Below are 12,929 nucleotides of genomic sequence, written 5' to 3'. Positions count from 1 at the left end.
CAACAAGAACAACAACAAGAACAACAAGAACAACAACAACAACAACAACAACAACAACAACAACAACAACAACAACAACAACAACAGCAGCAGCAGCAGCATCCAACACTCAGCGTCAACACATAACGATCACATGCAAGCCTACTCCACTCATAACCTCATAACCTCAAACAAGTGACGAGGTGACGACAAGCGTGTTCGTATGCATGAACAACAACGACGAAGCGGCAAAGACAACAACAAACAGCGATGATGTGGGTGCCGATTAAGATGAAGAAACTGGCACTGGCAGAGACAAAGCCAGAGGCAACGACAAAGACCAACGACAAATAACACAGACGGCGAGACTAGTTGAGGGCACTGTAGTCACTGCGCGACCGGCGGAACATGCGGTAGAGAACAGCAAGGCCGATGCACGCGAGCGCAACGGTGACGGTGACGCCAGCAACGATGCCTGCCTTTGGGATGAGCCGAGTGGCGCCTGGGCCTTGCTCCTCCGTTGCATCGTGCAGCAGGAAGCCAAGCGTCCAGCCAACATCCCGCCCGTTGACCTCCGACACAAACTCAATCTGCTTCGAGTCCTGACCAAACTCGTAACCGTGGGTGAGGATGGTGTTGACGTAGTGGCCCTGGAAGCAGTAGTCCATGAGGAACTTGTCTGGGATAGTCGGCGATTCTCTCCGCAACTGCTGCGCCGTCTCTGCGCACACGCTGTCTGCTGCTGCGACAATGGCCGATGGCGGCATGTGCCACCCGCTGTTTTCGCCCGCCGTGCACCCGGGCAGACCTTTGGTGGAGCACAGGAAGTCAATCACGTAGTAGTAGCCCGAGAAGGCGAAGAAGCGCTGGTCGGGGACGGCGGGCTGGCCCGTGCCCATGCGAGGCGGCAAGCCGTCGTCAAGCAGCAGCGCCGTCTGCTGCTGGCACGCGGTGGTGTCCGAGGTGCCCTGCAGTGTGGCGGTGAGGATGGTGTCGTCAAAGTGGATGGTGTTGGAGCAGTAGTCCGACCGCAAGAAGGCAATGTCGTCCTGCGTGAGGTTGGTGGCAAACCCGGTTGGAAGGCACGGGTAGTCGACGGTGACGTGCGGGCCTTTGCTCGTTGCCTGTTGCAGCGCCGTAGCGTGCATGCGCTGGCGGGCCGCGTTCATGCCGTAGCACAGGTACGAGTGCGTGTACAGGTAGTAGTCGTTGCCAAAGAGGTGCAGGTGCAGCTGGTCCTCTGGGGAGAGCTTTGAGTACGTGCTCGGGTCGTCAAAGGTGATTTGTGTGGATGCACCGCCCAGGTCGAGGGCGCCCGCCGTGGTGTCGTGCTGCTTGGACTTGTGCGTGGGCAGGATTTGGTCGGCGACGTAGTTGGTGGTGATCCAACCAAACCCACCCTCGAGCGAGCCTGGCAAGATGATGGCGGAGGAGCGGGCGCCGTCGAGCGTGGAGTTGCGGAAAAGCTGCTCGCAGGCGTCCAGGATGGCCTGCGCCTTGGCGGGGTCGTTGTTGTGCATGACGCGCATGCCCGCGGTGGAGCGGAGGTAGATTGGGGTCGTGGGGCGGGCGTTCTCCGGAAGCGCGGCGGCGGCCTTGCGCAGGCAGTCTGCCAGGGAGTTTGCGCTGTCCTGTGGGGTGTCGTACATGCTAATGCCTTTGTCCGTGGAGCACGAGAACTTGACCTGGTTGACTCGGGGCACCTCGTACACCTCGGTGCTGACGTTGGCCCTCGTGGGCCGCCACGTGTAGATGAGGAATTCCGAGTGGGAGGAGCCTGCGTCGACGACGACGGCGTACTCGTACTGTGGCTGCTTCTTCATTGCGCTGTAGCCAATGACCACGGCAAGGGCAACGACGCTCAGCAGCGTCACCGCCACCGCCGCAAACGCACCCCGCGTCCACTTCATGGCTGGAGTTGTGTGTGTGTGTGTGAGTGTATATGCGTGCGTATGTGTGTATGTGTGCTTGAGTGTGTGTGCGTGTGCTTGAGTGTGTGTGTGTGTGTGTGTCAGTGAGGAGGAGAAGACAAGAGATGCGGTCAAACACAGAGATGAAGAGCACCAGCGCTTCCCGCAGGACCAGCAAGCACAAGCCCCAGTGCGATTGTTGGCGATTGGTGAATGTTTTCAAGCACTTTTCTTGCGGCAACAGCTGAGGATGACGACGATGACAAGAAGCAGACGTCGTTGGCGGATTGGTGGTGGTGGTGGGCTGGCGGCGTGTGTTGTGCTGTTTGCGGTGGCTGTGGTGATGGTAATGAGCGCCAACAGCAACTTTGTTGGTGCCATCCCCGCTACTGCTGTAGTCAAAGATGGTGTAGGTGGGGGCGACACACAGACGGCTGGTGAAGGGGAGCAGGCGCCAGTGTGTTCAACCGAATCAAAAGCGGTCTTGGGAAAAGGTGGACGGCACTGCGAGGTGCGATTCGCTGTGATTGCTGCGGTCGCTGTGCTTGCTGCGGTTGCTTGTGTCGGGGATCGATGACAGAGTGAAGTGGTAGTGTGCGTTGCCGCATCGCTGCCGTGTCACCCAGGTAATTGTTTGCTTGCGTTGGACCGCACTCACCTTGTCTGCTGGGTGTTGACGCTGCTCTTGTTGGTGGCTTTGTGCATCGCTTGCTGCTGCTGCTGCCGATCTTTGCGTTCAGTGCCCCTCGGATCATCGCATCTGTGTTGGGCCGCGATGCAGCGTCGCACGCAACTCCACGGGGCATGTCATCAAACAAGGCTTTCACGTCACGTGCAAGGTGAGAGTGTGTGCGTGTGTGCGTGTGCGTGTGTGCGTGTGTGCGTGTGCGTGCGTGCGTGTGCGTGCGTGTGTGTGTGTGTGCGTGCGTGTGTGTGCGTGTGTGTGTGTTGTGTTTGCGTTCGTGCATTCAGTGATCACTGTGCGATAACCCTACCTTTGTCATCCTTTGGCTTTGGTTCCTGCTCCGCCTCCTCTCCACCTGTTTCCCCAAACGGCTGGAACTGTTGTTCACCATGTTTCGCTACGTTTGCACTCAACATCACGCCCTTTTTGTTCTTGCCTGCACACACACACACACACACATACACACTTGCGCGGCTTTTGCCTTCATTCAGACCTGCCTGTGCCTGGCAAGCCTGAGGAATGCCGAGGGCAAGGAGGTGGAAGTGTATGAGCCGTATCAAAGGGAACTGGACACGGTGCACTTGGTCATGGTGCTGGCGGACGCTTCGCGGAGCCTCGAGGCGAAGTTTGTGAAATGTCTGCATTCGCTGGTGGAGCGGGCGTCCAAGCCCATCACGCTGCACCTCATCACGGACGACCCGCCCAAGGGCAACGAGCACCTGCCCATGTCTGCGATTGCAGGGGTCGACCTGCGCGTGTACCACGGGCACGACCTGCTGACCAAGGCCATGGAGAAGGGCGGGGTGCTGGTGCGCCGGCTCATCCCGGGCATTGACGCGGCCGTGCGCGCGCACCGGGAGAGCGATGGCGGCGACTTTGGCATTGTCGGCGGCATGACGGTGACGGAGCAGTACCTGGCGCTGATGCCCTTCTACCACCTGTTGCTGCCGGACGTTGACAAGGCGATTGTGGTGGACGCGGACGTGGTGTTCCGCGTGGACGTGACGCTGCTCTGGCAGATCTTCCGCGCCTTCAAGACCGAGGAGCTGATTGGCTTGGTGTACGAGCAGCAGCCCACCTTCCGCCACACCTTCGCCGCGTACCGCAAGCTGAACAAGCGCACGCACATTGGCAGCCCCGCTGCCAGCGTCGGCGGCGTGCGCGCGGGTCTGCCCGGCTTCAACACGGGCGTGGCGCTGCTGAACCTGGCGCACATGCGGGCGAGCGACCTCATCTCCGAGCTTGTGTACACGGACCTCGTGGACCACATGACGCGCAAGTACATGGTGTCTGAGCGGCTGACGCCTGCGACGCTGTTCACCCTCATGGCTGCGGAGCACCCGTTCCTCTTCCACGTGCTGCCGTGCAAGTGGAACCGGCAGCTGTGCCAGAAGATGCGGCAGTCCGAGCACAGCGCCGTGTTTGATGAGTACCACCAGTGCGAGCACGACGACGGCAGCGTGCTGGTGTATCACGAATCATGCAACACGCAGTTGCCACGAGAGTAAAACAACAAAACGAGGAGGAGGACCGACCCTCTCTCATGTGCAAACCACACACTCACCTAAGTTATGTGTGTGTGTGTGTGTGTGTGTGTGTGTGTGTGTGTGTGGTGGGGCTGCTTTTCCCACTGCGTTTCTCTTCCGTTTCAAGAGAAACAAAAGCATTCTCCATCAGTGCCACCATGAATGAAAACTTCTCTTGCTGTTCCCACCTCCACCCAGCTTTCGAGAGAAACCGTGTGCCTGAGAGCATCGTGTGTACTCGGATGTGTGCGGAGCACATATACGGAAGCACCAAAGTGCACACACACACACACACGCAGGAAGGAAGAAGGAAGAAGAAGGCCAGGACAGCACATGCAAGGCGCACCACTTCTCCACTTCCATGACTCCGGCGAACACTTGCTTCATCTCCCACATCATCATCATCATCACCATTGACAAAACGAAGAGCAACGTGTCGCTTACGCAAGGAACTCGTACTTAAGGGGCCTCAGCTCCTGAGCACCAGTGTCCTTGACAAAGTGGGCAGGGCGGGGACCAGCGGGCTGCGAGTGGTGTCAAAAAGCACACGTGGTCGCAGCACACGTGATTGTAGCAAGGGTGGACAAGGGAAGTAAGGAGCGACAGCGTGAGCATGGAGATGGTGATGGCAATGGGTGTGGCTGTGATTGCAAGATTGTGTGTGCGTGCGTGCATGGGGGACGTGCTTGTGTGCTACAACAGCATAAGTGTGCAGTTAAACAGCGAAGGCGTGCAGTGGAACGCGTGACGCCGAGGGATAGTCATCAACCAATCCACGCACGTACAGCAGCACATACGCACACACACACACACCTTGCGCTTCAGGCTGATGCGCTTTCCAGCGGCGCGGGCCTCGGCGCGGAGCTTGTCGTTGCTGGCGCGGCGGCTGTCACGCAGGAACAACGCAAGCAAGGATGGAAGAGATCAAACAGCGCAGTCAAAACAAAAAAAGAGGAAACGACAACGTGAGCATTGGTGAGGTTGCGTGTGTGGGAGGCTGGGCTGAATGAGTGCGCAAGGAGCGCTGCGTAAGCTCTGCCTCTTTGCTTTGCTTGTGTGGTCAAGCGGCAACAGCACCCTCAACGGGTTGCCGGGTCGGGAGGGCAGTACTTGCTCCACATACACACACACCCACACCCACAGACGCACACGCGCTTGCTTGTCGCTGAAGAGAGAACGCTCGTTGCTCGACACGTTGTCACACACACGCACGCACGGCGGTTCATCGCGCTGAGCATCACAACACCCTCCACGCCAGGAAAACGCAACGCACCGGAGGAAGTCGTCACGGCACTTGGAGTGCTTGACGTGCTCGATGCGCACGTTGATCTTCTTCTGCACGTAGCGGTTCTTGATGCGCTTGTTGACGACGATACCAAGGGCGCGCTTGCCAACGTTGTAGACGCGGCCAGTCTTGCCGTGGTACGACTTGTGGGGGAGGCCGACAGAGTAGGCACCGTTGCCCTTGATGTCAACGTACTGGCCAACCTTGTACACGGCACCGTATGTCTTGAGACCGACAGCGCCATGCCCGCGGAAGGGGCGGGCAAACATGTAGCGCGTGCCACGACGCAGACCCGTTGTGTTCGTCATGCTGCACGTGTGGTTGAGAGTTTGGTGGTGGTGGCGGTGGTGTATGTGTGTGGCGGTGTGGTGTTTGAATGGAGTGAGCACCCATCATCCGTGCTTTTCTTGTTCAGGGAGACACAGCGACAGAGATGTACATGGCAAGGATGAAAAAGACACATGGATGCAGGCACATGGATGCAGACAGACAGACGAACACACAGCCACATACAAACACACAGCCACATACAAACACACAGCCACAGCCACAGACAAACACACATCTAACATCCATCCACCCAACACATCCATCCACCCACATGCACGCGCGCGTGGGAGCGAGCACCACCCGATATCAACCCACCTTGGCTGTGGTGGTGGTTGGTGGTCGGAGAAGACGAGATGGGGGGAGAGCCACGCAAAGAAAAAGGCATGTGATGGTCTGTGCGCACCTCAAGAAGTGTATGCTTCGCACAAGGAACACAGCAGGTGTGGCGTATCCACCGCTCACCCAGTGACAACAACGGAAGATATTGCTAAATCACTAATGTGCTGACTCAGGTGCACATGTTGTAGAGAAACCAGGCATGATTTCCACCGAAATTCGCCGGGACGCCGCACAAGAAGAAGACACACACACACAAACAACGCATGCACACCACCAGCCAGCCAAACGCGCAACCACCCCATCATCATCAACGAGTGGGTTGATGTGAAGTGACAAACCACCCATCCAGCCATCCATCCAACCTTTGGTGTGGTGTGCTGCTGTCACACCGCATCACAACATTGGAGCATCGCCCAGCACAGCCCAGCACAGCTCAGCACAGCACAGCTACTTAGCGATCCAGAAGAGTGGAATATCTAGCAGGGAAATCAAGCAGGGAAATCAAAGCAACGTCACTGTTCACTTGCGTGTCACATCACATCACACACAGCGGAGAAACCAACAACAACAAGAAGCCATCCAGCATCGCGTCTGAAGTCATCATTGGCGACTCTTGTTGATTGGTGTGAACGACGACGGAAGCACACGTGCGCGTGGCGCCGACATTGAGCAGCGACACAAACACATAGCTCGTGACGCGCGAAGCGCGCGTGTGCTTGCTCTGTGCCTGTGTGCCAGTGCTAGTGCCTGAGTGAGTGAGTGTGTGTGTGTGTGTTGTGTGTTGCGTCAGGCCATCTGGGAGGCGCGTGCTCACGGCCTTCGTGGTGAACAACCCCTCCTCCTGACCAAGGAGGGAGGGCTGAGGCGCTCGGCTCAGGATGAACGGGCTGCACGTCGACATGGACGGATTCATTGAGGCTGTGCGCGTCAGCTGCGACGCCATGGCGCACCCAGACCTGCGATCCAAGGTGTGTGCTATGTGCTGTGTGTGTGTGTCTGCGTTGGAGTGTTGGTGAAGCAGTGTTGGTGTGTGTATGTGTGTATTTGTGCAGCACAAACTGGTGCTGGAAAGATCTGTCGAGGGGCTGGTTAGTTGCGGCTGCCGGAAACCTCCGAGGCGGATCACAGCCAATACCAACAGCCTCACGTTCTCACTGTGTGTGCCGGGTCTTGGGTCTCGTGCTGTGTGGTGAAGGCACTTGAACACATTGCGGAGCTGGAGGCTGCACCAGCAACCTGGATCATGTGCATGGACGGGCTCTCCAACAGCTACTGGGAGACGCTCGAGTCGCAGTTTTACAGCTTCAAGGTTTGTTGTTTGTTGTTGTTGTTGCCGTGACAGCACTCGACTGTACAGGTCACACACACCGCCAGTCATGAGAGCCCCAAGCATGTTCAGTCACTATTGCGTCTGTTGCACCTGTTGCACCTGTTGCACCTGTTGCACCTGCGTCTGCGGCGTGTGTACCACACAGACACACAGACACACACATACGCACACAGACACACACAGACACACACACACACACACACACACACACACACACACACACACACACACACACACACACACACACACACACACACACACACACACACACACACACACACACACACACACGCGCACACGCCCGCAAACACGTTCACACGCCCGCAAACACGTTCACACTCTCATCCACGCTTGACACCGCTGATCATCATGGCATTGCCAGGTGATTGAAAAAGCGGTGAGGCATCGGTACCCGTCGCTGACAGCAGAGGAGCAGCAGGCGCTTCGCGAGTTTCTCATGTCGTACATGCGGACACACGACCTCTCCCAGCCAGCGCTCATCCGAAACAAAGTCGCCCAGATCTTCGCACTCGTGTACGTCACCCACTACACGAACGTGTACCTTCCTACATTTGCATAGACATGTAAATGTGCATTCACACACGCACACTCATCACTGAGCAGATGCTTTCTGTAACCGCTGCTGTGCAGCGCCTGATCTAGTCGTGCGACTCATGTGAACACACCCTGCCTGCCTGCCTGCCTGCCGCTGTGCCCTCCTCTTCACGGCGTCGATAGGTTTGTGCAGGACTACCCTGGGTCGTGGCCGACGTTCTTTCAGGACGTGATTGAGCACGTATCCGAGCAGGCGCCGGCAGACCTCTTCCTCCGCATCCTCCAGGCAATCGACGAACAGGTGTGTGAGTGAGTGTGTGTGTGTGCGTGAGTGAGTTTGTGTGTGCGTGCGTGCGTGCGTGCGTGTGCGCGTGTGCGTGTGTGTACGTGTGTGTGTGTGTGTGAAAGCAGCAGTTGGGGCAGTGTCGGCGTCGTGCTGCAGGATGGATTGGCTGCTCTTCACTCCTCCCCCCTCACCGCACCGCTTTTTAACCTCACTGACCCCCATCACCACTGCACCTCGTCGTGTTCGTGGCGGGCAGGTTGCGGCCACGGAGATCAGCCGCAATGCTGAGGAGGCGGAGGCGAGCGCGGCGCTCAAGGACGCCATGCGCGAATACGATCTTTCCCGCATCGCACAGGCCTGGCTCACAATCATCACCACGTTCGCAACACCCGGTCTGTCTTGTGCTGCCACACGGTTTGTGTTCACGTGTGCGTTTGTGCGTGTGTATGTGAGGGTGTATGTGTGTACATATGCATGTATACGTATACGTGCATACGCACGCATGCGCCCTCGCTGTCTTGCTTCAACCAGTGGCGTTTGCATAAGTATGTGGTGTTGGTTGGAACAACTCACCTGCGCGTGTTTGCATGTGGATTTGTCCCTGCTGTGTGCCACTACGCTGTGCCGTGACCACTGCGCACGCCAGCGCCGGAGCTAGCGGCGCACTGCCTCGATGTCATTGCCACCTACATCCTCTGGATCGACGTCAACCTCATCGTCAACCAGCACTTCCAACAGGTGTGTATGTGTGCGCGTGTGTGCGTTTTGTGTGTATGTGCGCGCATGTGCGCGCATGTGTCATGTGTGTCAGCGCGAATGAGGGAGTGACGGAGTGTTGATCAACACCACGTACCACCACCACCACCGCCAACACCTCCACTCATCGTCGCCCACCACCACCGCCAACACCAGGCGCTGCACGAGTGTGTGCGAGTCGGCTCGCCCGTGCGGGAGGCGGCCTGCCGCGTGATTGACGCCGCCCTCACCAAGGGCATGCCCGCTGCTGGGCGCCTGGCCGTCGTGGACGAGCTACGCGTTGGTGACGTCCTTGAGCGCATCTGCTCCGATGCGGAGCTGCAAGCCGACGCAGACCTCATGACGGAGGTTGCAGCCATAGTCAACACCCTCCTCACCACCCTCATTGGCGGCCTAGCAGAGTGAGCAACACTTGTGTGTCGTCCTTGTGGTTTTGTGCATTTGTGCATCATGGTAGTGTGTTGTGGTCGCGTGTTTGTGCGTCGTTGGTTTGTGTGCTTTCGTTCACGCATTCGCCAGCTCTTTGTTCTCATGTTTTGATCATACGCGACCCGCCACCCCTATGTGCTGTCCGTACCTCTGCATGTGTGTGCATGTGTGTGCATGTGTGTGCATGTGTGTGCATGTGTGCGTGCGGCAGGCTGGCTGCTGACTCGCCCGAGATTGCCGCCACCCACGCCACCGTTCGCCGCATTCTCCCCATCGCCCTCATGTCAGCTTCTCACACGCGCGCACCTGCTGAGCTGCAGCCATGCATCATGCCTGTCATGTCACATGACAGCCAGTCAACCCACAGTCTAGCTTGCTTACGTGCTTGCGTGCGTGTGTGAGTGTGTGTGCATGCGTGCGTATGATTGCCTGCTTTCATGTGTTCGCGCTCACACTCGTCGTGCCTGCATGCATTGCACCCAGGCTGTTTGGCGCTGATGACGACGGCGTTTCGGAGCGCGTCATCCACGGCATCAACACATATCTCCACCACCTCAAGCAGGTGAGGGCGTTGTCGGATGCGTGTGTGGTTTTACCCACGCCTTGCTCGTGCGTTTGTGTGTGTGTGTGTTTGTATTTGAGTTTGTGTGTGTGTGTGTTTGTGTTTGTATTTGAGTTGGTGTGTGTGTGTGTGGTATGACGTGCTCAACACTTTTTGTTGACCCCCCCCCCCCACACACACGCACGCACGCACGCACGCACGCACGCACGCACGCACACACACACACACACACTCACTCCTGTCCACGTGACTGTGACGATGAACGCCAGCGGTCGGAGCTTGGGGAGGCGGAAGCGGCAACCTTTGCAGTGATTGCAGACAAAGCGCTGATGAAGATGCAGTTTGATGGCGAGGACGAGTTTGAGAACGAGGAGGCACTGGCCCTCTTTCTCGAGTTTCGCGTGCAGCTCAAGTCTGTCCTCGTCAACCTCTCCCACATTGTACGCAGGAGAAATGTGCGCTGCCGTGCTGCTGTTGTGTTGTTGTGCTGCAGTGCTGTTGTGTTGTTGTGTTGATGTGTTGTTGTGCTGTTGTGCTGTTGTGTTGATGTCATGTGGACCGAGTGTGCCGTCAGTAACAGAGAGGCGTCGAATCTCCAAGAGCCGTCCTCCTGCGTGTTCCTCAACGCAGTTCACACATTGAGCCGCCACAATGATTAACCTCTCCTCCCTTTCACCTTTCACCACCACCACCACCACCACCACCACCACCACCACCACCACCACCACCACCACCATTCATCATTCCCTGTTCACCAGGACCTGCAACGCCTGCTTGCCGTTGCGGCTGCGGTTGTGTCACACCTTCTCTCACCGTCGGAGGACCACCCCTGGCAGCGCGTCGAGCTCGGCCTGCACATTGTCTTTGTCATGCAGGAAATTGGCGCCGGTGTTCCCCTTGACGACGGCGAGGACAGCAGCGAGGGCGCCGGCCACCCCATGCGGTCCATGCTTGAACAGGCCGTGCACTACCCCGTCTCGCACGCCTGCCCAGAGCCGCTCCTGCAGCAGTACTTTGAAGGTGCGTATCCCCGCACAACAACGTCACAACGTCACAACGTCACAACGTCACAACGTCACAACGTCACAACAGCACATCACCACACCACGACATCACTACACCACGACATCATCCCATTATCACATCATTGCCATCCTGCCACCGCCTCCCCTCACCTCCCCTCCCTCCCCTCTATCTCCTCAAACCAACTGCAGTGCTTGGGCGGGCGAGCAAGTTCCTTGCGCGTGACGTTGACCGCCTCATGCCGGCACTCGGCACGTTCTTCTCCGCAGCAGGCATGCAGCACCCGAGCTCTCGTCTCAGATCACGGTGTGGTTGTGCTCGCGTGCGAGGCTTTGTCCGTGGTGGTGGTGGAGGTGGTGATGGTGATGCTGGTAGTTGGTCATGTGCGGTGCATGTAGCGTGTGTTTCTCTGAGCCGTTGGTCCTTGGCACATGCTCGCTCAACCCCGCTCCCCTCCCTCCTCAATGATGGTCCTTCGTTTTCCTCGTCGCCCCTCCTGCCTGTCGCTGCAGGTGCTGCTATCTGCTGTGCACGGTGCTGCGTGACAAGAGCGTGCGGGAGACGGCCACCGCCCTCATCCCAGAGATTGTTGAGCACCTTCTCCCTTACTTCCACCCATCGGGCGTACGTGTTTGCGTTGCGTGGTGGGGGCGCGCGGGGTCTGCGGTGCACGTTGTGTTGCATTGTGTTGTGTTTTCGGTGCATGTGTGTATGACATACGCGCAGTATGGAGCAGATGACATTGAGTGCAAGCGTTGACGTGCGTGTTGGCGCCACTAGCTCACTCCTTTCGCTTGGCCCTCCCTCTCAACCTCTCTTTATTGCTCACTGCACTTCTCTCGGTGTGCAGATGCAAGAGGAGCAGGGTCGCCTCAACTTGCTTGAAGCTGTCAGCTGGCTGCTCGCCCACCACTCCATCTCCATGGAGGTCCGATCGTGCATGTGCTGTTCTCTCCTGTGGTGTTGCTGTCTCCTGTGGTGTTGCTGTCTCTTGTGGTGTTGCTGTCTCCTGTGGTGTTGCTGTCTCCTGTGGTGTTGCTGTCTCTTGTGGTGTTGCTGTCTCCTGTGGTGTTGCTGTCTCCTGTGGTGTTGCTGTCTCTTGTGGTGTTGTTTCGTCAGCTGTTCTCCTCGTCCTCGTCCCCCCCCCCCCGGTTCAGCGTATCTTGTTCCTGGTTTGTCGCACCTCCACCGTATCGTGCATGTCGACTGACACCACTCATCACGAGATTCCGCCACCACCACCACCACACCAACCAACCACCGCGTGCAGGAGAAAGTGTACCGCATTGGACAGTTTGTTGACCCGATGGTGTCTGCCTTTAGTGCCAAGTTGGAGGAGGCTGTGCACGCGCCGGGCACCGCCGCCCAGCAGGAGCAGCGCTGTGCAACGCTCGTCTACCTCATCAACGCCGTCATGTACGCCGCCTGCGATGTGATGTGTGATGTGTTTGGTTGCTTGTTCATGGGTGTGTGTGTGTGCATATGTGTGTGTGTGTGTGTGTATGCGTGTGTGTGTGCATATGTGTGTGTGTGTGTGTGTGTGTGTGTGTGTGTGTGTGTGTGTGTGTGTGTGTGTGTGTGTGTGTGTGTGTAGTCTGTTGGGAGGGAGCGCTGGGGTTGAAGATGGGGACTGACATGCATGCTGCGTGTGAAGTGAAAAAGTGGCGCACTCAAAGGCAGCAACAGCACAGCAGACATACACGCACACACACGCACGCATGAACACACACACCTTCGCACAGCTCACATGCATGCAATGCTGATTCTTCGATCTAATGTCTGTGTTGCACCTGCAGCTAGTGAGCGCTGTTTGATTTGGCACAACACGGTCCGAGCTGTTCAAGATGGCGATGTTTGGTGTGGAGAAGGACTTGCTCGTGTACTTCTCACGAGAAGTCCAGCTGGATCTCAGCGGGGACGAGAGCCCCGGGTTC

General features: G+C 57.6%; 5 protein-coding genes across 5 annotated transcripts in view; 3 read left to right on the top strand and 2 right to left on the bottom strand.

Moving 5' to 3' along the window:
* Positions 1-59: 59 nt before the first annotated feature.
* On the bottom strand, positions 60-2,093 carry PTSG_00014 (ecto-nucleosidase triphosphate diphosphohydrolase 5). Its single transcript, XM_004998513.1, has one exon. It carries the CDS (start codon positions 1,887-1,889, stop codon positions 348-350), a length of 1,542 nt encoding a protein of 513 aa, XP_004998570.1. The 5' UTR covers positions 1,890-2,093; the 3' UTR covers positions 60-347.
* A 34-nt stretch (positions 2,094-2,127) lies between these two features.
* On the top strand, positions 2,128-4,156 carry PTSG_00013 (uncharacterized protein). The gene is made up of 3 exons (XM_004998512.1): positions 2,128-2,400; positions 2,630-2,728; positions 3,066-4,156. Exons 1-3 carry the CDS (start codon positions 2,140-2,142, stop codon positions 4,080-4,082), a joined length of 1,377 nt encoding a protein of 458 aa, XP_004998569.1. The 5' UTR covers positions 2,128-2,139; the 3' UTR covers positions 4,083-4,156.
* Positions 4,157-4,270: 114 nt separating this feature from the next.
* PTSG_00012 (ribosomal protein L21) lies at positions 4,271-6,119 on the bottom strand. The gene is made up of 4 exons (XM_004998511.1): positions 6,031-6,119; positions 5,374-5,694; positions 4,914-4,986; positions 4,271-4,624 (listed from the first exon to the last, which is right to left on the bottom strand). The coding sequence occupies exons 2-4, from the start codon at positions 5,691-5,693 to the stop codon at positions 4,541-4,543; spliced, it is 477 nt and encodes a 158-aa protein (XP_004998568.1). The 5' UTR covers position 5,694; positions 6,031-6,119; the 3' UTR covers positions 4,271-4,540.
* Positions 6,120-6,271: 152 nt separating this feature from the next.
* On the top strand, positions 6,272-12,629 carry PTSG_00011 (uncharacterized protein; the record flags this gene model as incomplete). The annotated part of the gene is made up of 16 exons (XM_004998510.1): positions 6,272-7,022; positions 7,250-7,363; positions 7,767-7,918; positions 8,123-8,240; positions 8,482-8,617; positions 8,872-8,963; positions 9,138-9,382; positions 9,622-9,693; positions 9,894-9,972; positions 10,242-10,412; positions 10,731-10,992; positions 11,187-11,301; positions 11,508-11,619; positions 11,846-11,923; positions 12,266-12,411; positions 12,590-12,629. Exons 1-16 carry the CDS (start codon positions 6,933-6,935, stop codon positions 12,627-12,629), a joined length of 2,022 nt encoding a protein of 673 aa, XP_004998567.1. The 5' UTR covers positions 6,272-6,932.
* A 210-nt stretch (positions 12,630-12,839) lies between these two features.
* The window catches only part of PTSG_00010 (uncharacterized protein), a gene marked incomplete at both ends in the record, with an annotated part of 1,762 nt that continues 1,672 nt past the window's right edge, over positions 12,840-12,929 (top strand). The window contains one exon of the mRNA XM_004998509.1: positions 12,840-12,925. Coding sequence (XP_004998566.1) covers positions 12,840-12,925 — 86 coding nt within the window. The remainder of the gene's footprint in view (positions 12,926-12,929) is intronic.

The sequence above is a fragment of the Salpingoeca rosetta genome (assembly GCF_000188695.1).
Source record: "Salpingoeca rosetta unplaced genomic scaffold supercont1.1, whole genome shotgun sequence".
Lineage (NCBI taxonomy): Eukaryota > Choanoflagellata > Craspedida > Salpingoecidae > Salpingoeca > Salpingoeca rosetta.
Note: the sequence above shows the minus strand (reverse complement) of the source record. Positions and strands in the feature narration are given on the sequence as shown.

What these genes read in the sequence shown, in the direction of transcription:
- PTSG_00014 (XM_004998513.1), bottom strand. Translation starts at nt 1,889, where the DNA reads ATGAAGTGGACGCGGGGTGCGTTTGCGGCGGTGGCGGTGACGCTGCTG.
- PTSG_00013 (XM_004998512.1), top strand. Translation starts at nt 2,140, where the DNA reads ATGACGACGATGACAAGAAGCAGACGTCGTTGGCGGATTGGTGGTGGT. An exon ending in AAGGTGGACGGCACTGCGAG is followed by an intron (nt 2,401 to 2,629) that starts GTGCGATTCGCT and finishes CTTTGCGTTCAG; the next exon opens with TGCCCCTCGGATCATCGCAT. An exon ending in GCTTTCACGTCACGTGCAAG is followed by an intron (nt 2,729 to 3,065) that starts GTGAGAGTGTGT and finishes GCCTTCATTCAG; the next exon opens with ACCTGCCTGTGCCTGGCAAG.
- PTSG_00012 (XM_004998511.1), bottom strand. Translation starts at nt 5,693, where the DNA reads ATGACGAACACAACGGGTCTGCGTCGTGGCACGCGCTACATGTTTGCC. An exon ending in TGCCGTGACGACTTCCTCCG is followed by an intron (nt 4,987 to 5,373) that starts GTGCGTTGCGTT and finishes CCTGCGTGACAG; the next exon opens with CCGCCGCGCCAGCAACGACA. An exon ending in GCATCAGCCTGAAGCGCAAG is followed by an intron (nt 4,625 to 4,913) that starts GTGTGTGTGTGT and finishes CACCACTCGCAG; the next exon opens with CCCGCTGGTCCCCGCCCTGC.